At 40.7% G+C, this 24,759-nt stretch overlaps 1 protein-coding gene and 1 long non-coding RNA gene across 4 annotated transcripts in view; both read right to left on the bottom strand.

Moving 5' to 3' along the window:
• Positions 1 to 1,979: 1,979 nt before the first annotated feature.
• On the bottom strand, positions 1,980 to 4,472 carry LOC124194216. Of its 2 annotated transcripts, none has more exons than XR_006874676.1 (7): positions 4,364 to 4,472; positions 4,125 to 4,239; positions 3,643 to 3,850; positions 3,246 to 3,291; positions 3,053 to 3,174; positions 2,628 to 2,724; positions 1,980 to 2,413 (listed from the first exon to the last, which is right to left on the bottom strand). It is a non-coding gene; the product is annotated as an uncharacterized LOC124194216 (long non-coding RNA). The 2 variants fall into 2 exon arrangements; XR_006874678.1 differs by having other exon boundaries at positions 3,700 to 3,850.
• A 1,682-nt stretch (positions 4,473 to 6,154) lies between these two features.
• LOC124194215 (tyrosine-protein phosphatase 99A-like) overlaps positions 6,155 to 24,759 on the bottom strand; it is a 53,986-nt gene continuing 35,381 nt past the window's right edge. For both annotated transcript variants that reach the window (XM_046588290.1, XM_046588291.1), the window contains 17 exons: positions 13,786 to 13,909; positions 12,516 to 12,697; positions 11,523 to 11,713; positions 11,322 to 11,436; positions 10,603 to 10,794; positions 10,325 to 10,538; positions 10,190 to 10,256; positions 9,833 to 10,123; positions 9,600 to 9,765; positions 9,334 to 9,513; positions 9,029 to 9,243; positions 8,836 to 8,961; positions 8,577 to 8,763; positions 8,279 to 8,496; positions 7,889 to 8,207; positions 7,530 to 7,822; positions 6,155 to 7,451 (listed from right to left, as the gene is read on the bottom strand). In XM_046588290.1, the coding sequence (XP_046444246.1) occupies positions 6,894 to 7,451; positions 7,530 to 7,822; positions 7,889 to 8,207; positions 8,279 to 8,496; positions 8,577 to 8,763; positions 8,836 to 8,961; positions 9,029 to 9,243; positions 9,334 to 9,513; positions 9,600 to 9,765; positions 9,833 to 10,123; positions 10,190 to 10,256; positions 10,325 to 10,538; positions 10,603 to 10,794; positions 11,322 to 11,436; positions 11,523 to 11,713; positions 12,516 to 12,697; positions 13,786 to 13,909 (3,638 nt within the window). In that variant the 3' untranslated portion in view covers positions 6,155 to 6,893. The remainder of the gene's footprint in view (positions 7,452 to 7,529; positions 7,823 to 7,888; positions 8,208 to 8,278; positions 8,497 to 8,576; positions 8,764 to 8,835; positions 8,962 to 9,028; positions 9,244 to 9,333; positions 9,514 to 9,599; positions 9,766 to 9,832; positions 10,124 to 10,189; positions 10,257 to 10,324; positions 10,539 to 10,602; positions 10,795 to 11,321; positions 11,437 to 11,522; positions 11,714 to 12,515; positions 12,698 to 13,785; positions 13,910 to 24,759) is intronic.

The raw sequence follows: 24,759 nt of genomic DNA, 5'->3' as shown, positions 1-24,759 counted from the left end.
TTGGACGTCGAATGAATATTTACTGAACTACTGACTGAAAAGTAGAAAACCGGAAGTAGAAAAAAAAACACATTATTAAAAATCTAACAAGTGAGCTTTGTTGCTGAAACAGAAACTGACAGTTAACACCTAAAATTTTTTTAAAGTAGCATTGAGAAAATTCTACAGAGATGTGCAAAGTAAGCGTATTTAAACTGATTCTAACGGGTAAAAAATGATCATAGGCTATGCCGGATTGCCGTCTAGCGTCAGAAAGAATAAACGTTTAAATGCAACATGAAAACAATGTCCGCTCTAGCTCGTTGACACTCAATTAAGAAATTTACAAACAAAGGTAACAAATAACTTTCATACTCACGTAATATTATCCCTGCCAAATTTCACCAAGAAGCCACCACGCAGCATCACACATGACACATCACAAGTTCAGACGAAATCCCCAAGGTGTTAATGGACGCCAGTCCAACTTTTACAACACTTCTACAACACTGAGGAGAAGGCACTAAAGACAGATATCCGTTCATGTTGTCTGCAAGTGATTCCAGACGTTTCAGCACCTGGGCAACAGTGCTGGACAGTGGATTGCTGAAAGGAAAAACACCCAGTTGGTAAGGTAAACCTGCACGTTATTCAGAATGTATTTCCATTCATTGTGGACACTACTAGGCTACGTACTACAAGGCAAGAGCAAACATTAAGTCAATCACAAATGATGGTGAAGATGAAAAATCCGTTCCACACTACCCTGTCTCACAGCAACAGCATGTTCCTGGCTCATTCGATCCTCACTTTAGGGACTTGGCATATAATTAAATTAATGTTCACCTGTATCACCCCTTTAGCTTTATTCTTGTAATTCTGCACTTTGCCTTACCTGTGATAAATCTTTTTTTTTTTCTTTAGGTTTTCGATAGCCATTGATAATTGGAGAGCAGCATTGGAATGTGACAGTTTGTCTATTAGACTTGCTAGATCACCAACCCCAGCATGGACCAATCTCTCATTCCATCTTCTAGAGAACCTTGGATAACTGATTGGTAGTTTAGTGTGTAAGTTTACTTGTAATGTCACCAAACTTTCTTTGTTGCAGTCTAATATGTATTTAGAGTTTTGTTCTGTACTGACGTCTATCTAATAGCACATTGATGACACAAATCATAAACAAGACTGTGACTTAATTTTATATTTTTTATTTTACAGGTCAAGTCATGTCCTTTGAAGAAAAAGGACAATGCCTATACAGTCAACAAGGTCCTTTGTTTGGTAACCCATTGGCTGCTACCCTTGAATATCCCTTTTTACTTCCTGATACAGGCCCTCTTGATTTGAGGTATTGCTTTCTGTCTCTAAAATGTAATTTAAAATGATTGTCATCCTAATAAATGTTCATTCTGCCAACAGGGTAACTCCTTCGCTACTTATCGTGGACTTCATTCATTGGTGAAAACTGATAAGAGAAAGCTGTAATTCAAGACTGATAGTTGTTTGATGTCTAAGCCGGAAGCCTACTATGGTTAATCGCTCTCGTAATAACTGTTCCTCAACTCTTCGCTCTTTTTCTGGTTTCTCTTAACCATTGGCCATGTCTTAACCGTTGTCTCTGGCTGCAGTCAATTAAGGCAGTATCTCCCCCTGTCTTGATTGACTGTATGTGCGAGTTTCAAAAGCTGTTTATCGCCCAAATGAGACAAAAAGGAGTTTGTTAGGTTTGTTTTATTTGGGTATAAATAGCTTTAAAATTTGCACAGAACAACATTTGTCTTGTACCGGACGCTTTGTTTATTAAATTTCATACATTTTGGCCTAAAATTGTAGTAGTTAAATGAATTAACTTGATTTAATAAAGTTTAATTACATTAACTTAATTTATTTAAATCAAATGTTATTTAATTGATTAAATTAAATATAGTTTATTATTTTTAATTTTAAAATATATATTTTTATTTGATTAATTTATTAAATTATTTAGTTTTATAAAATTGGTTGTATCATTTTTTATTTCGTCATTTCACAAAGTGAAAAATAAATGAACTATTAATTTTCTACGCAAAATGAAAAATTTGATGTTCACTTTAACATCCCATTTTTAAGAATTATTAGATATATATGGGTGAGGGAAATATCAGGAAGCACAAATGCTTTTTAGACCAAGATCAGTTCACAACATGCCACAATGGAAAACATAATAGCTTATTAAGGTTACTACATCACATACTACATGGATATTAATATTTTTATCAACCCGAATCAAACTGCCACAGTAACTTAAGACACCAACAACAGATACTCCAGGATAACCCCGGCATCATAACTTCAGGATGACAGGATCAGCTACTTCAAAGACTCCGGCAAAATTCAGGAAAGCAACAGCTTGAAAAGGAGTCGGACAACCACTGCACATTAACGTCAATACCTATGAGAAAAAAACAGGGATATTATATTAGATAGACAGGAAAACCATGAATTTCTCTTTTAACGTTTTCTTAGTAAAATAGACAAGGGTCTGCTTATAAAGCAATTATCATTAATTTTCTGAGTCAGTTTGAAGTTATCTTTTGATAGAACACTACATTTCAATAAAAAACTAAACACTTCCCAAGTCACAAATAATATCTCAGGCAAATTACCATTTCTTTTTCTTGCAGCTTTGCTTCAAGTCTTGCTTCTCCACTTCTTGATAACAAACTGCATGCAGAAGATTAATGATCGCATCGTCACCAAGACCTGTTGAGAACGAGAGAAATCTAATATTTACATTTACACCTGAACCAACTGAAGAAACATGTAATGAAAGAAAAGAAACAAAAGTCGTGTCAAGTTTGAATAAAAAATCAAGTCTGAGCAGCAACAAATGTTTAAAATCACAAAAAAAAATAGCATGAGAAGTTTTGGAAAAGGGAATATAATGTTCTAGTTAAATCAAAAAGATTACAATTCAGCAAAAGCTAGTTGAGCAAGCATCTTCTCAGTAAAATTCTAAACCCACTTTAATATTTTAATCAGACTTTAATGAAACTTCCCCTGTTACAAAGCAATATCACAATCAAATTACCATTTCATGATGTCTTCATTGATGTTACATTTCGGAATAACGCGAGCATTGTTGACTGCTTCAAAAGCTACAGCTCAACTCGACTTGGACTCCCTTTCACTAGCTGGCTGCAACAAAACCACCTACATGACAGCAATGAAGCTTAGACATTTTCTCAAATTCTTCCAATAGATAAGAGAAAGCAATCTCTTACCTGAACATGAACTGCATACCAAAGAGCAACAACTGACGATGAAAACCTAAAGAGAAAAAGAACATCAATGAACAGATATTTTCTGCAGTGAAAAAAGTTCCAAAGCGAAACAAATCGCAAGTTAAAATTCAGCCAACAAATGTAAATGAATAATTCAAACACTTAGCAAACAAACGTGCGACATGAACCAAGAGACGACACTTTGGGGAAAGTGTACAGCAGACCTCATGACCGTAGAAATTTAACCATCAAATTGAAGAAAAATAACTTTTAGAAATTTAACCATTGAGATTAACAATACAGTACAAGTCAAAAGCCATGATCCCCATAAGTTTACCACAGAAAATATTTAAATTTAATAACCTTAAGGAATATAGGCAGTAGGCCTAATTATTACCATTTTTAAGACTAATAATGTCAAGATAGAAAGTTGCCTGCAATGGCCAAGCTCAACCTTCTCGGACAGCGTCTCCATAGAAAAAGACGATGATGTGAGGGAAGTCCCAGCAGTTGATCATCCATCTCGGGGCATCTCCCAACTGAATGACTGATAAACCACTGCACACCACACAACACCATTAACATCTCAAACCGAACAAGAAACCCTACAAAACAAGATGAAATTGATAAGCCAATGATATTCTCTAATTTAAAAAAAAAAGGAATGTTCTACTTGATAACACATTTTCAAAGAGTTAAATGTACATTTGTACAACCAGAGTTAATTCTTAACAAAGAACAAGAATATGTAGCACACATATGTAGACTTAAATTTAAGCATGTTACATGGAAGCCCAAAATAAGATGTCATTTCAAGAACAAAGTGCTAATAATGCTACTTGATTGCCTTCTCAATTTAGCTTACAAGTACTTAATTACCTTTTCAAATTTCCTCTTTTCATATCAATTGCCTTGCAAAATAGTGGAGACCTCTTCATGACCAGGCAGCGATCACGTGCACGTAATGCAATGAAAAAGCTCAGACTTCACCAGGCTGTTAATAAAAAAATAAAAATTCAATTAAAGAAACAAAGTCTTTAACATGTAACCCGTAAATTAATCAGACGGCACAAACAAAAGTTAAATTCAATAACCTTATAGAATAAAACAGGAATTACCATTGACGAAAAACGTCAGGAAATAAAGTGCCCCACCATGAGCCATGAAAAAGGTAACCTTCTCGAACAGCGTCTCGTGGAAAAAGAAATGTCGAACGTAATGTCGTCTGCTGCAGTGCTGCCACTTCTGAAATAGCAAAGTCGTGCAGGGTTGCCTAAAAAGTCCCGAAAGTCCGTTTTTTTTTTTTTGAAAAATCCTGCACTTTATCTTGCACGATTTTCTTCAAAATCCCGCAAAAATCTTGCAAAAAAAAAAACCCGCATAAATCCGACACGATCCAACATAATTTCCTAGTTATCCTAGTATATTTGAAGTCTTTTCTTGTCAGACAGGTAAAACATTATTTTGATACTGTTGACCGACAGTTAAAAACTACACAGCAGCTCGGTAGGATGCTTATTTTAGCCCTATTTCAGCACTTTAGGATTACTTAACACGTTACGCTTTTTGGTAAGACTTATAAACAAACTGAAAAGCAAAATTTCATGCTTCTTCGAAGTGTAACATGCTTACAAAAAAAAAGTATGTTTATAAAATGAAATGAAGTATGTTTACAGAACAAGTACTTTTAGCAACACACTTATCATAGATTTAACGTACTTAAAGTTTTAAAAAGTATGTTAAATAAAAAAGAACAAGTCCTTTAAGCAACACAATTATCATAAACTTAACGTATTTACTTTATTTATAAACGTACTACCCAATGTTTTCTCTGCTGCAACGAAAAAATGACAGAGTCCATTTCATTAACCATTAATGTATCTGATACATACAACTTGTAACTATTGATAAGGTCCCTATAGCTAAATGGTTAGCAAGCTGGATTGGAACTCCAGCGGTTGATGGTTCAATCCTCAACAAAGTCAGAACTTTTTTTCAATAAAACTCTCAAATTCAAACAGTCAAACGAGAGGACTAGACGTCCATAGATCAGAAACTCAGAGTCAGGCTCAGAGCGGCTTAGGCTCAGAGCACCAGACAACAGCGCCACAGTGGTCTCAGTTGTTGACTACTGCAAATTTCAATTGATTAATACAATTATCACCAGATATTCAAAAAATCCCCAAAAATTACCAGAAATCCGACAAAAAATTCGAAAATCCTGCAAAATCTTACGTCCTGCAAATGTCATGCAAGCACTTCGAAAATCCTACAAAAACTGACAAATCCGACATAGTGGCAGCACTGGTCTGCTGATCTCGACACACCCTACACACTAGGGCTGAATAGTTAAATCCCTAAACACGCTGAAATATTCAGCCATCTAGTGACAGCCCTTAGCATCCACGGACGAGTCGAAAAAATGAAAAATAAACTAAATATTCTTCGTCATCTTCGTGAAATAGATTTAGTAGAGTAGATAAAAAAGGAAAATTATCGAAAAATTAAAAAGTGAGCTTTGTTGGTGGAATAGTTATCGTCAGTCATCACCAAAAAGTTACCACACAACAACTGCCGATACATTTTTACAGGGATGTGCAAAGTAGCTGAAACTGACTAATTTGACAGCTGAAAATGATCGAAGGCTTTAATAGAATTATAGTTAAAACTAACAAAATTATATTACAGCTTTAGTACAGTATTGCGAAACATACAGAATATTTGGTTTACTTTAAAAAAAAACTACCTAGTGTGTGTGTGTTTTAACAGCATCACACTTGGTCTATGTATGTCTATCTATGTATCGGTATCGGATATTCAAGGAAAAAACGAGTTAGAAACTACTGAGTAATTATAAACTGGCGATCCAGCTTAATTATTAGAACTCAATGATGTAGAAAATGCAGAAATAAAGCTGCACTTAGCCATATATTTGGTGTCTAATTAAAGACGAGTTCGAAATATTTTGCCACCATACAGAGGAAACAAAGGTGAACGAGCTGCAGAAAAATGCACGGACACATCATTGTACATGGATGCGTATTATTTATATAAATATATAATGCAATGAAATGCGCGACGAAGGTTTCGAGGGACAGTACAGTGAGACACACAAAGAAAAGCAAAATAAAGAGGAAGAAGAATTTGTCTAATTTTGTCAATCGGAGATCGTTACAAAGTGCGAATTCATTTGAGCCTGAGATACATTTGATAATATTCAACTCAACCTACAATAGTCTTCGGTAATGAATTACCCTTGATCCCATCCCATTCATACACTGTTGAAAATTGTCATAACAATCTTAACCTGTCAATTGGATTCTTCCCAATCCGAAGAATAAATGGAATTGCGCAGAAAGGGAAAAGAAAAGAATATGATTGTAAAACCGATGTGATTTCCTTCTTAAAAGAAAATTGTGCAGATGTTTGACTAGAGACGAACGAAAAGAACAAAAAAAAATACACAGAAGGGAACGAAAAAAAAAAGGGACACAAAGAGGGAGTATATAAAGGGAGCAGGAGACGAATACTTTAGCAGCAGTCTTGCACTCACTGGTGTTGCACCCATTTTTTGGCACTCGTCAACGTGGCGAACGAGAGACGAAACCGCCGAAGAAGAAAGAACCTCTCCTTGGCATTGGCAAAGTTTCACACGACGTCCACCATTTCTTGTTCCATACCATCCGGTGGTATTCTGAAACAAACGACGTCCCCATTGGGGCTGGTCGTGCTCGGAGTGGTGCACAATGGTGGAAGTGACGTCAAACTCACCGTGTCACCAATACCGCCACCAGCATAGCCATTGAGTTGCAGTGGCAAGCTGAAGGAAGTATGGAGCGTTGGCGGAGTGGAGGGTGGCACGGGCAAGTGATGGTGCAGGGCCTCGACGCAGCGGTACAGAAACATGTAGTCGTCCCGCGAAGGCCACACGTTGGGTCGCTTACTGTGGTACAACTTGGCGTACATGTAGACATCGACGTGCTGGTCACGAGAAAGCTGCTGCACCAACGTCGTCAACGCACAAAGCGTGGCTGCTTCTGTACCACCAAAACGGTCAACGACTACTACGGGCCCGTTCTGATACTGCTGGTGTGAATCAATCACTAATTTAGGCAGACGGAACAGGGCAGCCAGGTCTGGGTTGGCGGCACCACGATACGGCCAGCTGGGGCAGTAAAAGATGCGCACCCGCAGTTCATAATCATCCTGTGAATAAAAGTGAACGGAAGCAAAAAGTACATTAGAAAGTGTTTTGTGGAAAATGATTGTCCAATATGTTATTACCTGTAGAGACTGAGCGGCAACTTCAATCTGGGTCACGTACTCATCAGGATGTGCCGGATGGTTGCCAACTGCTGGCAATTGAATTTTATGTTCGTCAATAAACCGGACGCGAAAGTTTTCAAATTCCACATCCGCCTGCTTTAGCGGCCAAAACACTTGATAATCGTCGTCTGCTGTGTCTGAGAGGACAACGACCGTTTGCGAATTATGATCCCAGACCATCTGCCAAAAGTCGCTCACCGTTGCCTCTAGCGGATGCTGAGTAACGATGAACTCTTTTAATTTTTGATACCCTGCAAAACAAATTTATAGTATGAGCACATTTATCGAGAAACAGTTTGTAAAGTGAACAAATATACCTTGTAACCATGTCGCATTGATGTAATCGCTCCCTTCAACTCCCGGCTTTGGTGTAAGATAAACTCTGGCACTTTCCACGGATACAAGTGCAGCGTTGCGGTTTTTATGGACGTTGCAATTTTTCACGGCAGATGAAAGGTGGAAATCTTGGACCAGAAAATTGGTCACCAGGTGGAACTGATGATCGAGCAACAGCCACAAATCTTCTTGGCTGCCAATGGAATTCATCGTCATGGTTGTAGTTGTCGTGTCTAGTGTACTCGCAGTCGAATTACTTCCTATAATCTTGTCTGACAAGAGCGAAGCCGGCAAACCGCTCTGAAAAACAGGACAAATAAAATGGAATTAAGAACTTGTTTCGCTTCCAGTTTTATCAAAATGAATCTTACTTGGAGAAGCTGGAGATATCGAGTCAATTGACTGCTGTGGACATTCGTATTTCCAGCTTGAATTGCTTCTAGCAGAGCATCGTGGATGAATATGTATTGCTCTTCGGTTTGGACGAGAAAGTTGCGCTGATTGCGGATGTGACACAAAAAGCCGCGAATGTTTATTTCATTTTTACATTCGATTTGTTTTAGCATAGCATCCAACACTATGTACGTTCCTGGAAATGAGAAAAAAAAGGGACGTTGATTTCCGGGATCTAAAAATTGACTCATTTTTTTTAAGGACAGTTTGACATACCAGTACGTCCAACTCCGGCGCTGCAGTGGACGATGATTGGCCCAGCTCCAATCGGATTAGCTGCTGCGGATTGACGAACAAAGCTCAAAATAGGCAGCGGATGTTCCGGAGTGCCGTGATCGGGCCAGTTAGTGTAGTGGAACTGGAGGACGACTCGCTCTGCACTCTGAGATTTCTTCTTCTTCAACTGTTATTTAGAATACGTTTTTTTGTTGTTGTTGACACTCAAGGCCATAAAATTTACCAAAACTATAAATACCTTCAGATGCTTAATCGAAAAGGTCCGGATTGTGTAGGTGGCTCTGGCGTCTTCGTTGACTAATTTGACTTGAATAACTCCGTGAGTTTCCACCCCTTCTTTGGGCCAGTACATATCACATTTTCTCTGTTTGGGAAAATATAAATAAATGATTTTATTTTTCTTTGCGCTTTCGTATGATTAAAACACTTACTCGTCCGCGTTCCACTAGGTTGGTAATCATAACGATGACAGCTACCCTCTGTTCCCAAATCATTCTCCAAAAAGCGTCAAAAGTGGACGGTAGTGGCCCTTGCGTTCCAATATAACCTCTGCATTGCTGAAAGCCATCGATGTAATTAGCGTTTATGTAATCCGTTGACTTTTTCTGGCCTGGTAAAGGCCTCAATTGAACCCGGGAGTGATCGTCTGTGAACAACAGCAAAATCCGATTGTTAAAAAACGAACAAATTCAAAAGACCAGAAAAAGAAGCACAATGTGCGGAGAGTACAACTTACATGCAACAATGTTCAAGTAACGGTTCTTATTCTTGTTATCCTCATTCATTGAATGCTCAGAATTGAGTTCCCCTTGGAAAGAAGCGTTTTGAACAAATTCATATTCTTTTGAGAACCCAATGTCACCGTCAGCATGCAGCGTCGCCACATGTTGGGGGAAAAGCGGCACTGGAATGGGCCCTGGAATGTGGGAGAATGAAGAAATGATTAGCATTCTTTCAAAAGTATGCAAGAGACTAATGCAGCCGTTGAAAGCTTTCGCATACCTTTGGCATTGACGCCATATTCCTTATTTTTACTTTCAGCAAAGTCTGAATCGTCATCGACGATTACGGTCATGTTATTGTGCGTTGGAGGTTCACCACCATCCCACGCTGGCTGGTTGAGCGGGGGTGTTGTGGGAGGCCCATCATCAAGATAATAGTAAGCAGCCTGTAAATAATAAAATGGCAGAAGTTGAAAAACTGAACGAGTACAATAAACAAACTATCATTCGTACCTGAAAATATTTCCGCCAAAGGACAAATGCCAATACTAAGAGAAGTATCGCAAATGACGCGCAAACCATGGCAGCAACCACGCCCGCGCTGAACTCGATATCCTGACTGAAAATCTCGCTTCCGCTCTGAACGTGAGACAGAGAAAGCCGATCGCAGTCGAGAGCAACGAAAATCTTGCGGGATTCCGAGAAAAGACCAGGGTAGATTTTAGAGGGCGAAAAGAGACTTCGAGTAGCTCCTCGAATCTTCACTTCGTACATCACATTCGTCGTTAGATTAGGAAGGAACATCTAGGAGGGAAAAACAAATATTCATTAAGTTTCATGAAGAGATTTCCCCGGAATTGTTTGGTTTACCATGTGATCCAGGCGATCAGTTGTGGTTGCCACAGCCAATTCTTCAAAATCCCATGCATCTTCTCTCCTACAAACCATAAAGAAATAAGAATTTTGGTTTTGTTTCCCAGTTACGAAAAATGTTAAACACCATACCTGTAGTAAATGTAATACAAATCAATAGATTTGTTGTAGATAGATGGTCTGTGCCACTGTAAGAACAGTGTGTCTGCATTGTGACAGGTTAGGTTGGCAATACGAGGAGCACTTGGTCCACGAACATCAGTCTGAACAATAATTGGTTCAGATGGTTCACCCTCGTGTTTCCAAGTAAAAGCTTTCAGCCAAAGTTTGTATTCCATATAGGATTCTATAAAGAGGGTCACAGATTATAACATTATCACTTTGTTGAACCAGCATTCAAGTCAACTTACCTAGGTCAGTCAGAATAAACTTCTGAAATTTTTCTCCATTGCGGACTGTCTGGACATCAGTGAAATTCTTTCTCATGAAATAGATTCGATAGCCTTTGATGAGACCATTTGGATTTTCCGGCTCAGACCAGCTGAGGGCAATTGTGGAATCATTAACATCGCCAATTGATACATTCAGAGGTTTTCCGGGAACTAGAAGCAACATCAAATGAGAGAAGAGGAAGTTTCATTAAGCCAACGTATTGGGATTATGAGGACACCCGAAACTGACGGGAGTTCATGACCGATAAGGCCGTAATGCTAGAGGGTACACAGACAACAAAATCACTGGGGTTCTTCTCTCCATCAAGCTTACCCTCAACTTTAGTTTCTGATTCACCAAACACAAACACGTTGAGAAAAACGACTTGGCAGATGATGAGAGAGATCAAGAGCGTAAAACGCTTTTGACTCATCTTCTAAGCTTACTCTAAAAACTGTTTTACCCCAGAAAATTCCCTTTTGATTCTAGACAATAAAGACACAAGACACAACTTCCTGCCCTGCCAGACAAACTTTTCTGATGCTTTCGTTCCGTGCAGCCATCTAGCGGGCTGACACCAACCAGAACCGGTTGATGATTGATTGATGATGACAGCGCACGGTCTAATACATTTCAAAACCAGGTGGGACGACTTGGAAAAGTAAAAGAAGAAAAAAAATAAAATAAAATAAGTTACCTCCTTCGTCGGTCATGACGATTACGGTGGAACTTGGCCCCAATCCTTCCGGATTAAACACTTGGAGCGAAATCATGTACTGCGTGAACGTCTGCAAGCCTTGAATAGCATGGCTCTGAGATTGAAACGATAAAACAACAGAATAATTCACGTTAATTCAAAGAATACGGCAGTTGGAAATAGAAATATATATACACATACTTCGATGCTGGGATCTCTGAGGAAAATCTCCTGGACCGATTCGGGACTGGTGTCGTCGCGTGGCTTGTAAGCCAGTCGGTATCCGAGAAATTCGCCGTGAATGCTGGATTTCGGCGGCGGCTTCCAGTTGAGATAGATCGACGTCGAGCTCGAGTTGTGGGCCGACGTCACTTGCGGCTTGCCGTCGGGAACTGTCAAAGCCAAAACAAAAGAAGAAATCAAGACGAGAACAACAACAACAACAACCGTATCCACACGACTGATTGATCACTCTCGTAAACAATTGTCCGGATATACGCCCAAAAAGAACTGGGAATACACATATATGTGTGTATGCATCATTAAATGTGTACACTTTCGCAGTAGCCAGAGCGCGCAAACATTCCTCTACGCGTCGTCAACAATATTGAGAGTTCCATTGAATAATAAATCACTGCGTGTCTACACATATACATACGTATAACGTTAGTAACTTAGTAAGTCCCCGAAAAAGCTCAGAGCTGGTATTAAAAACATTCTCTGGTGCCACGTTGTTGACGATTGAAAACAATTCGAAAAGCGCAGATTTATTTTTCTTTCTTTTTCCTTTTTATTCGCCGTCGTAAAATTCAGTTCCAGGTTTAGTTTTACAAGCAATAAAAAGCTTTAAGTTTGGGATCAACGACTGATTTATGTTGTGTTCTGAGAGCGATTAACTCCATTGTTTCTTTCCTTGAGCTTTTTTGTTTGTGTTTTTTTTGTTTTCTCGTTTAACGAAATTGGATTTCGGGACCCCCGCAAATGTTGACATATAGACCCACGCCTAAAACATATTAGGGATTTCAATATCGCTGATGGATATTTGCAGCAAGCGACTCTGAACCAGACCGAGACTATACAAAGCAAACACCCAGGAATTTCAAACATTTGGCTCAATAGTTTTGGGGCTTAGTATTTAATAGACTATATACCGATTAGAAATGATATAGTATATATATATATATATAGAAATACCTTCTCGGAGTGTCACCATGTAATAGGATTCCCGGCTGGGCGTGCTCGGCCCAAGCGAATTGATGGCCACAACGCGGAAGCTGTAGACAGTGTAAGGCAGCAGCCCGATAACCTGCGAACTAGTCGCATTGGTCAATGTCACCAGGGCGTTCTGCACATCCCATTCGCCTTCTTCGCCAACTCTGTAAAAATTTGAATCAAAAACATTTGAAAAAAATTCCTATAAAATATTTTTCTAAAAACGGAACATTTTTTTTTTCTTTTCCTTTCCAATCGATTAGCACATCCGCCAGACACGGTCGGATAGAATTATTGAATTTCCCTGGGATTGACATGTTTTTCAACGCATGGGCGGCCATTCAGGTGGTGGGGGAATTTTTTTCAAGAAGAAAAAATATCAAAGGGGGTCGAAGAAAAATCGGAGGGAACCGTTCAAGTGAACAAATGAAGCCGTTACATTCTTTTGATCTAGTCGCCAGTTATACATCTTCTTGCCTCTTCTTTCTCTTCCAATGTGTACATGTCTATAATAGTCGGAATATGTGCGCTGGGATTGCCCAGCGCAGACTGTGTAAAGACTGGAGAGAAACGGGCTGAATGGAGATGGATCGAGCGGAACCTATAACGATTATAATCAAAACTGACAACCGTAACTTAACAAATATTTTCCCGGACCGCTCGTCTAGCTGGCTAGACGTCGTTCGTACCTATACGGGAAAAACGAAATTCATGTATTTTACAGAGAAATTCCCTCCCTCTTTTTGTCTCCTTTTTTCACCTGACTTGATGTTGGAAACGTTTCAATCACTCGATACACACATTGAAGATCTTTTTAAAAACTTGAGAAAAATGAAAATAAAAAATACAGGAGGGGAGGGAAAACGGCCATAAATTGTCGATTGACAAGATGAGCGCTGCTATTCGGTAGATTTTTTTGTTACCTTGTTATTGATCATTTTTTAAAAAATAATAAAAAGGATAAAAATAATTTTTCGAAAAAACATGGCGACCACATATTGTAAATATAAGCGGAAGGTTTTGTGTTCAGCGCCAATAAAAATAAATAAATTCCCGGGACATATTATGCGCAGAGATGGATACAGCCCCCCTGGGGGTGTGTATATCTTGTAGCATTTCCTCCTATAGACGGCGTATAGGTGCCAGTTGAAACGTGTAATGGAATGCCGTTTGTGAGGGCACACACACACACACACACACACAAATCTAAACACACATAAATATCTGAAAGGTGGAACATAACATTTATTACCTGGTATGGATGATGTAATGGCTGATGGGACTGCCGTGTGAACTGAGACTGGGCGCCCAGGAGAGGTTGACCGATCGGGACGTGAAGCCCATAATTAGCGGCCTGCCCGGTGGATCAGGAACATCTGTTGTGTGTGTGTTATAAGACATATACTTGTAATTAGAACGTGCCCGGACCTATGCACACATAACCCAGACAGACAGGCAGAGATAGAGACACAACATGTTGGTATATAGACAGTCGGAAAAAGAATCTCTTGGTCCGTCCGTCTGTCCGTCCCCTCCATCCCCGGCAAGAAGAAAAAAACACGCCCAAAACACACAAATAATTAGGGATTGCGCTTTGATCATATCAAAGCGCTTGACTCGCTATCCATCATCATCACGGCGGATGATGGCTCGGCACGGTTCACCATAAAGAGGGTGGACGAGGAGGAGAAACGGCAAAAAGGGGTTTTCTTTTTCTAGGAAAGAAATGGAAAAAGGTTTCAATTCCGCAGATTGGCCCGTCTCTCTTAACTTTCATTTCTTTGCTCAATTTTATTCTATTAAAAAAAAGGGAAAAGTTCGGTAGACCTCGGACGATTTACTTGAAAGGCCTCTGTCCAGTTACATGAGTCATTGAAAATAGAAAGAGAGAAGAAGCTTTCAACTAAATTTGAAAATCAAATGTTATGTCATGTTTTTTCGGTCTAGAAGCCTAAAGGCATTAGACGAAAATGAAAAAAAAAAAAATCCTCAGCAACTATAGGAAATGCGACTGGCTATCCTTATTGTACTATGTACATAAGAGAGGGACACAATCTCCACGGTCTACATAAATCCAATCTCCTGATGTTAACACTGAACGATTTTTCTTTTCTTCCGGCCGGACAACAAGTTTTTTTTTATTTACAAGGGAAAATGGAATCGAGGGAGGGAGGAGGAATCTAAAAGGTCAGAGAACTTGTTGAAAAGGCAGCCAGTGAGTAATCGATTATTGTATTCAGCTACACGTGTATGGTGTATTTGTGAATGTTGGATAAGAACATCCTGGAATGGAGAATAAAAAGGCCTACGAAAGAAAACCTCTGAACTATTTGTCAGACTTTGTGCTGGGCAGCCAATTCATCAGGATTCCATCAGGAAACCGGTGGGGGGAGAGAAAGACGAGGAGGTTGTACTATATTTCTGATTCAATTTGACAATCCAACAATGAAGCGAAGAGAGGGTCAAAAAAAGGAGAGAGTTCCGATAATGGAAATCCAGAGCGGCAAGTGGATTTCCCTATTACAGTTCTTCCACTCTACACACACCTTTTCATATAGGGATGGGTACTCTCTTAGTGGAAAGTGATTGTTTACGTCGTCAAGGTGATGCCGTCGAAAACATCATCAAACCGCGTCTCTATACCATCAATCAATGGGCCGTCGAGTATGATTACATTATTATCAAGTTCCAGCGAACGTCATATGAGAGATGATGATGGCCAATGATCCCCCTGGGTTGAACCCCCTCAGACAAGTTTCCATCATCCATTCTTCAGTGATGTATACCATGTACCTGACATTTGTCAATTTCCTTAGTCGAGTAGATCGGAAAAAAAAAGGAAAAAAAGAAAATCATCAATTTCTTTTGCGTCGGAGGGAAAGTTGCTGGCGGGGCCATCAGTCTCTCAGCGCCCGCCCCCGCACCTCCTTCGCTATTACATGGAACGTTTGACCTATCGCTGTGGGGGGGGGGGACCCGCTCGGCGGCTGCTGCCAACCCCCTTGATTCACGACTGGCCAAAATAAGAAAGAATAAATAAAAAGAGAGTCCCGAGAACTATCGATCCATCCGTCAACACAAAAAAGATTGTCGACGATGATCCTGTTTGCTATGGGAGAGAAAGTGAGCCGTCAAACAATAATGGAGAAACTGGATTTCTGCGTGCCCATTTCAAACGCCCCTTTATTTATTTTTACAAAGGAAGAGATGAGCAGCAGCACTCGGATCATCATCAAAATATAAAAGATCGTACACATCATTGAGTCTAAATTGGCTCGAGATTCTTCTATCCATTTATTTATTTGTTTTGTTTCCAATTTTTCATTGGCGTCGTTTATCTTTTCTCCGCCCCATCCACCCTCTCCTATAAATAGGCCGTTGAATTCAGTTTCGGTTGTTGTCGTTGTTGTTTGTTTGTTGTCCGCCCCGAAAAAATAGAAAAAGGTAAAACATCGAAAAGGAATCAAGAAAAAAAAAGCGAAGAAATCGGAGATGATACGGCAGACAAACATCAATAAATAGTAATAGTATCCATCCCCATTCGTTTCGTTAGATATCCAACGGGGAGGGTCTCCGTATAATAACGACGGGCTCTTTGTTTTGCTTGTTTTATATATAGAATAGAGAGAGAAAGATGAAGAGAATAAGGATCTTTCTCTCTCACTACTGCCATATAATGGGGGGGAGATGGAGTGGGTGGATCTGAAATGGATCCGCCGAGATTTTCCAGGCCTGGCAGAGCCAATTTACACACTACCTGTATTATATCTCTAAATACGGATGGGACTATTGCAGTCCCATTAAAAAACAAACGCATAAGACGTTCTTTTTAAAATTTCGTCGTGACGGAAGAAGAGAAAATAAGTCGACGCGATGAATAATGAAGGCGACCGTGGAATAAAAAAATAAAAGTCACCCAGCCAAACTTGTGTGTGTATATAAATCCACGTCCGTGCTGAGAGGAGCCCCGCTCGACGTGATGGATGACGTGCTAATACCTCAACGCCAACACCGAGACAAACATGTCGCCATGTAACAACTCGATTCTTTTTTTCTACACAGAGAAAATATACTTGCGCGATCCTCTTTTTCTTCCTTCTCACAGCGCCAGTCCTTACGCCCAGCAGCAGCAGCAGCCGTCGCTGAATAGCTTCTGTAGTCGGAGAAAATGTGTCGTTCTAGCTGTGTATACTTATTGCTGTCAAAGACAGTGCCACGCTGCTCCTGCAAGTCCCTCACAACTTGCGTCACTGTGTTGCCCAGTTTCTTCTTCTTCTTCTGGCTGGGCTCTTTTGAAAAGGAAAAAAAAGAAAACGTTTCTCCCCCCCTTCCATTTTGTAGTCGAAATGAACGTCTGCAGTTGACAGATATCCTTTGGTACAAAGATATGTTTGCGTATACGTATGTACGTAGATGGCTTGGCTCTTTGCACTCGGTGCTGGTTGCAGCAGCAGACGCCCTTTTGTGCATTTTCATCTCATCATACATTTCGGCGTCAGCCCATTCAGGAACCCCCCCACCGAAACGGGGTCGTGTGTCGTCAACTCAAAACGGGGCTGCTGTGCTGTGAGCTGCAGACATTCAGAAACAGAAAAGAAAAAGAAGAAAAAACGGGAATAGCTATAGGATGCGATCTCCTTAACCTCTCGACTCTCGACCGTGTCCCGTTTAGAATACACAACCTCTATCTCTATGTGTGTACACTACCGTCGTGTGCATAGTTGTAGGGGGGGAGTTCTTATTAGACATCCGCTTCATATCTCTTGAATTCAAAATTTCTTTTTTTTTCTTTTAAAAAAAGATTCAGAAAAACGGGAATGTGTCGTCATTCCTGCTGTTCTTGGCCCAACGTGTGAACATAACGACCTCGTTGCCGCTCTCTTTTTCTCTTCTAGCTGTTGTAGACAATTCAGGCCTCTGCTTATAGCAGATGATTTCATTATATAAGCGCGCGTCTAATCTTTTTTTTTCTTTCAGGCCCAGCAGCTGAGCGGGTCATGAGAAATCAACAGACAACCCCATTTTTTCTTTCTTTTTTTCCACCCGAAAATTTCACGGTATTGTAGCGGTTTTGATATATCTGGATTCTTTTTTTTTTATCTTTGTTCAACTCTGTTTGTGTGTGTGTGTGCATTTCTGGTTGATTGTCTGATTGTGCTGCCGCTGCGCCAGCTCACTCGCGTGCGCTTTATAATATCGGGCGTGAGGCGCCCAGTTTGAATTGACTCCATTGTCTCGTTTGTCTCTGCAGTTTGGAATCGGATGATCGAACCCGATAAATAACTAACCCGACTAACTATTTATCCGCTGCCGAAAATAATTAAGTAAATTCTTTCGTGGAGAAAAAAGAAAAGAAAATCAGAAATCAATAAATTATGAATTTCTTATTATTATTATTGTGGTGGTATTATTATTGTTCGAGTCAGGCGATCGACAGCGACGTTCTTTGTTGCTGTTTCTCCTATTGTTAGGACGTGAAATGAGCGCCATTAGGAAATCTATATACCTGCGAGCGCATAATTGAGCGTGACCGATCAGATGTGTGCGCGCATACGCCGATGGCAACAACCCGCAACGGCGCCCCGGCACACACACAACCACCGCAACAACAAATCACTTGGCCCCTTTGTGTACTGTGGTTGTGTGTGAGGCAACCGTCGTCTATGAAAGAAGAAGGAGAAATAGAATCGGTGATGGGGGCTCGGCCGGGAAATCAAAAAAGTCTCTCTATACAACTACGCGTGCTGATTATTTATGCATAATCTCAACTCTGACATGAAAATGAAGTCAGAGAAGAGGAGGAAGAACTCGGCCGTCTGATGAGAAGAATGGCTTCCATCCTTCAGTTGCTTCCTTCTCTCTCATCGTTTGGTTTTGGTTTGTTTCCGTCGTTAGTCAAATGAAGAATTCCCCCTTCGTTAAATTATTAGGAGGAGAAAACCTATAGCTTTATACCAATGTATTCATTTTTGTCTTCCAAAAAAAAGATAGAAAGAAGAAGAAGGGTTATAAAAGAGTTGAGGGGTACGTCTATAAGCTCTCGCGGGACTGGCGCGGGATCAACCGTCTCCGGAAAATAAGAAAAAGCCAAAAAATTCAGATGGTCTATAGCTCGGAGAGATCGTCATCGTCATTAGGGTGCGCGCACGCTCTGACTGTGGCTGCGGCTTAAATATATTTATTTATTTATTTTCTTTCTTTCTTTTTTTTTCTCGGTCGTGTTTTATGGTGCGTGCGGCCGCAGCATCGCGGCCGCGTGCCAGTGCAGCACCGGGAGCAAAGCCATTGAAGAGAGAAAAAAAAAGCCGTCGGCTACATATTTAATTGGTCCCCTTTCCTTATTCGACATCCAAGGGCAAAAGCAAAAGGACTGAGACACCCAAACATTTCAGACAACAACCCAAAAAAAGAAAAAAAAGAAAAGAAAACGTCACGAAATGATGTAAGCCGCACTCGAGATTTTTCATTGCCCGACAATCCCGCAGACACGTACGGCGGTCTATAAGAAGAACAACCGCGGGAGAGCGCAAATAAGCTGATGATTGGCAACACACAAAAAAACAAAACAAAAAAAAAAATTCGGGCGCCAAAATTTAAATAATTCAAATCGATTTTGGAGAGGAAAAAAAAAGAAAACTAAAAATTATTTTTATGGATCGGATGACCATCCGCCGCCGCCGCAGAGTCGCTCCCTCGTAGTAAAAAAAAATAAAAACGAACCGCGGCAGACCAAAATTTTTTTTCTTTTTTTCGGCCGTGATCGTTTGTCTAAACAAGCGGGACGGATTTTTATTGGAATGAAAAAGAAGAAAAAAAAGTTTTTATGTGTACGATGCAGCAAAGCCAAAAACTCTCACTGTGGCCTCTCACGTTCCAAGAAGAAGAAGAAAAAAACTGAAATTTACGACTCGACGTATATAAAAACATATACGCGCGCCTCCCGCTCGCGGCGGCCTAAAAAAAAAAAAACGTCCACCGACGGAAGAGGAAAAAATAAAACGACCGGCGACGGAATGTACAATATATACTATATATCTATATAGCCCTTTTTACCCCTGTGGTTCATCACATATCACTTAAGAATCGAGTCGTTTTTGATCCACGTTATAGTATCTACGAGGGAAAAGTACTACTAGAAGATGAATATTTCGGAGCTGTAGGAATTTGATAAGGATGTAGAGAGCAGCAGCCACCATTCCATTCGCCAGATATATCTCTCTCATAAGGTAATAATAATAACCAGACTCTCTCCGCCTCTGTGTGTAATATGTATACAGCGGAGCAGTAGCTTGGCCTATAGAGTCGCATACGAAAAAATATCAAAAGGTCGACGACGACGACAGGCATCTCTCTCCTTCCGTCGTCCTGGTGAGAGGGAGAGGGTTATTATTATGACATAAATATAGAGGACCTATATAGGAAACGAAAAACTAATGTGTAATCTCATTGCAGAGCGCTGAGGCTGAAACGTCCAACGGGACTATGAAAGCCGATCTCCCCCGTCTCGCCCCCTACACCCATCAACTCCCTCTCGTACCTCACATTAACGTAGGGGGGGGGGGGTACTGTACATATTCTATATACATATAGAAGGAGCGTCTGTGTAGAGAGAGACAGGATCGAGTAATAATGAAACATAGCTCATCCCGAATATATATATAGGTTTGCTGGCCCGCTCCGGCCTGCCATGTTTGTTGCCCGTCTTTCATTTTGCTTTGCGCAACAATAGGGCTCTTCTCTCCTCTGTATATAGCCTAGAGACAACGAGAGTCACATTCAACCCGAAAAATCTTCTTTTTTCTTGTGTCCCATCCATCATCCGCTGGGTCTCAAGTATCAAACAAATGTGGAGCCCACGATCAGACATATTGGCTGGGCCGTGATGTATGGGTGCCATTTGCCCTCCCGCCGGGAGTGGTGGTGCTGATGATGATGGTCTAGTGCCAAGAGTGCCAGAGTGTCTGTCGAGTTATAAATTTACTTATAAAGAAGATATGTGTGTGTGATGTAATAACCATGGCCCTGATCTAATGCACTTTGGTGCTCGGCATGAAAAGGAAAAATCACGGGTCTAATAATTCTATTTTTCAAAATAAATATACCGGAAGAAACAAATGTCTTTTAAAAGGCCCAGCTAAGAAATGGGAGACGACACAGGAAGTTTCCAATCTTCTCTTCTTCTTCTTCTTCATGATCCAACTGTCTTCTTAAATCTAATCGGCAAGAGATGCGGGGATTGATTTACTTTCAAGAGCTTATGTAGCTCGTCATTTGACCGTCTAGGTGAGTCCACCCAACAATAAGATGCCCGTGTAAAATGAGATGGGGGGGGCCAATCGTCTTCCCTACATAAAGGAGGGGGGAAATGAATTGTAAAGAAGACGGGCATCATCAAAAAAATGAAAGAAGAAAAAAAAAAGAAACCAGATCAGCAGTTGCGCTTGGGTCTTTATTGGAAAACGAGACGGACTGATGGGGGGTGAACCGGTGCTCCGAATATAGAAAGGCGAAACATGGCCGTCTGTGGATAGGTATAATGGCCGTCGTCCTTGTGCCACCATATCTCTCTCCCATTTTTTGATTGCCATCAAAACTGCTCGGATCAATGGGGGCGGTTTGATGGGTCCAGGAGGAAAAAAAGAAGATGGAAATTGCTTATCCTTTTTGCTCTCTCTCTCTCTCTTTTCCTCCTTTACCCTATACTAATAATCATAATAATATAAAGAGCTTTGCGTCCATCTCTATATAGTTCTTCTCGCCCATCAAGACTCTTGATGTGGAGAGAAGTCTCACACACACACGGAATATAATCAAATGAATAAAAAATAGGCCCGGACATTCTTCTTCTTCTTCTTCCTTGAATCAAAATAAGAAATAAGTTTCCCCCCTCACTAAAAATTCGTTTCCTAAGGGGGATTTCTTTATTGTCGTCTTATGAATATACGAGATCCCTACAAGATCAGTTTCTCCGCCTAGTATAGGCGGATGGCGCAACAACAACAACAAGACGGCAGCTATATACAGATGGATATATATGTGTACAGTTGTGTGTGTGTTGCCTGGGCGCATATTAATATGGTTGCCTGGAAATATTCTATAGGGTATAATACTATTTACTATATACATATAGGCGGGCCGTCGTAAAACATGCATGCATGTAAATCTATCGAGAGGAAAAAGGAAGGAAAAGAGAATTAATACATTTCTCTTATATCTTCTTCTTCTTCTTCTTCGCCGTATTTTTATTGTCGCCCATCTTTCCAAGTGAAAAAACTTTGGTCGGCGACGGAATTTTTTGTGTATTTTATATTTCTTTTTTTTTTCTTTCTTCCTTGTCTGCTCCTATTTTCCCAACCGGAAATTGATGGACTATCCCCAAGTGGCTGGGGGTGGGTGGTAGAGAAGACCCTCTGACTCGACTTTGCCATGTTGTTTGATGACGTTACAAAATTCAACATGTGAAATTCCCCATCCGATATGAGCCCCGGCGATACTTCAAGATTGATGGGCGCCGCCGTCCTATATAACCCCCACCCGACAGAAACTTTTTCGCTTTCAAAAATCCCCCTCCCCCAAAACTAGCTGGGCCATCAAAAAAGTGGGAAGGAAAAATCCCCCAACGGTCCCCTTGTTATCATCTCTCTTGATACTTTCGTGAGTGGCTCCTGATCCTTACGTCTGGCCAATGAATTTTTCGACTTTTATTTATTCACCCGCCCCAGTTTTTTTCTTTTTCTCCTCGTGTCCAGCTATCGACCGGAGCCTTAACGAATCGAAAAACCGAACAGACAGATGAATTCATTATAGGTGGGGAGGAAAGTAAAAATAAAAGTAAAAATAAAAAGAGAAAAATATAAAAAGTTAAAAGAAGAGCTGCTGGCTGCTCACAGCCAAACGGGAATCAAGTTAAGCCGAGGGTACGCAATCATCTGGATGCGTGTCAAGCGTCTCCTCCAGAGACTCTCTCTCTCTTCTCTCTTCTCTTCTTCTTCGTCTATCAAAAGCGGAGATTCCCCTTCTTATTCCTTTTCCTTCCGGAGACTCCCTCCACCCCACCCAAGAGTTGCTTCCTCCTTCTCTCTTCTCTCTTCTTTTTTCTGGGTGTTTTTAGATCGAAGGAAATAAAACATACATAGAGTAGAACAACATGAATGTATGTATGCTAGAGTTTGTCTAGCGCGAGGAGGAATGGAAAGGGGATCACGATGGGAGGCTAGGAAAGAAAGAAGGAGCGGTGGCGGGGGAGTGAAGAAAATGCAATCCTCCTACTCCGTGAACCGCGCCCGCCGACGATCCTTGTGTTTCTCTTTTTTTTTCTCTCCGCCATCAAAAGAAATTCCCTCTCAAGTCTAACAGGCACATAAAAGTTGTTGTTGAGATGGACCTTTTCCAGCTCTTCTTTCTTTCTTTTCTTTTTTCCTTCTGTGTATTTATTTATTTATTTATTTCTTCTTAGAGAGAATCCCGCCCGGCCCTAGATGCCTTTTCCGCCTCACCCTCACTTCCTCCTCCTACCCCCCCCCCCCTTGTGATCTATTACGGCAATGGCTACTGGGCCTCGGCCGGCCTATATGCGATCTGACGATGAAGGGCGGGCGCGTAGGGTGTAGAAAGCATCGAGAAATCCAAGGAGGGAGAAATTCGGTTTGATATCAAAAAGAAAAGAAAGAAAGAGAGGGGGGGGGAAACGGACTGAGGGGTGAGAGATGGCCGGCAAGAAGAGCCATTTCTGGCTTGATATGTGAGCGATAGAGGGCGGACGGACGGGCCAGACGGGGCGAAAGAGAATTACGAGCATATAGAGGGGGGAAATCGGGTGCGGAAGCCAAAAGCTCGCAGTTGGAAAACAAAGAAATCACATGGTCTTGGCCAGCAGCAGCAGCAGCAGCAGCGGCCACCAATAAGGAACAACCCGCTCGAAAAGAAATCAGAAAAAGAACCCGAAAAAGCAATAAAAAGATATCGCCCAACCAGAAAACTAAAGGGAAAATTGAAACCGATTGCGTTTGCGGACGAGGCGAGAAACAGAAAAGAAGAAGAAGAATAAAAGAACTTCTTCTTCTTCTTCTTCTTCTTTCTATTGTTATACTACGCACAGTGCTGGCTATAAGTACACATCTGATTAAAAAAGCTTCTGCTCTTGAAGAATGCCAGTGGCCAGCGGCGGCCGGTCGCTCTTATGTTCATCTAGAGATTGTCGTCCACTGATTGGATTTCAAGCCCGTAACAAGTGCAGGATAAAATCCACTCACGTATATGACGTCCTAACCTCTTTCAGACCATTATATGGTCAACGTTTTTGTCTGTCTGTGGGTTGATGACGTGTGTCGACACGTTTTCAACTCATTTTAATCATTTGAAAATGTTTAAGTTGATGGCCTTTGCCAATTATCTTCGACTCGATTCACGAATTGGGGGCGCAGTTGTGTGTACATTTATCGGCGCATTGCATCAATGAGAACCTTTCTAAAGAACGCCGGCATCTATTCTACACCTTTTGTTGTTGCAAGAGCTTACAACAGCCTTTATTGTTCCTCTAATCTTCCTCTTATGTTTGCCACCCTCCACCTACTCTGTGCAGACGAACAGAAAAGAAAAAAAGGAGAAGGCCTTTATGTTTTTTCCTCTCTCTCCAATATGGAAATCAATCAACCCGAAAGGTTAGCGCATTTTCTATCTACGACTATTCTCTTTTTTTTCTTTTCTTCTACCAAACTGATTATAGAAAAAATAATCTGAAGGGCCCGCCAAGTTGAAATATCCTCCCATTTCCATACATCAAACTATTAAAGAAACTCAAGAAAAAAACAAAGATGCCAAGAGAATTTGTAATTCGTTTGGTGTTGGTGTGTGGTGCCTATGTGGTCCCGGTGCTGTGTGTGTGCTGTCGGATATAATAATAATACGCGCCCAGGCCAATACCGAAAATCACCCGTGATGGGAGCCCAGACTCTTTTTCATGATTTATCGCTGTGTGTGTGTGTTTGTTGTTGTTGTTTTTTTTTTGGTTTTTCCCAATCTCACATATATATTACCCCACCTCTCTTTGATAGAAGGCCAAGCGATTTCAGATAAGAGAGACAATTTGTTTGGTATTTTTTCCGTTGTTGTTTAGTTCCTTATTATTTTGTCGAGATTTCTTTTCTCCTTTCATATATCCGAGACGTTATTATTCCATCCATCGATCGGAATAAAAAGAAAAACAACTATGCGTGTGTGTGTGTGT

The sequence above is a fragment of the Daphnia pulex genome, chromosome 5 (assembly GCF_021134715.1).
Source record: "Daphnia pulex isolate KAP4 chromosome 5, ASM2113471v1".
In the NCBI taxonomy this organism is placed as follows: Eukaryota; Metazoa; Arthropoda; class Branchiopoda; order Diplostraca; family Daphniidae; genus Daphnia; species Daphnia pulex.
The sequence above is the reverse complement of the archived record's forward strand: the minus strand, read 5'-3'. Positions and strand labels throughout refer to the sequence as shown.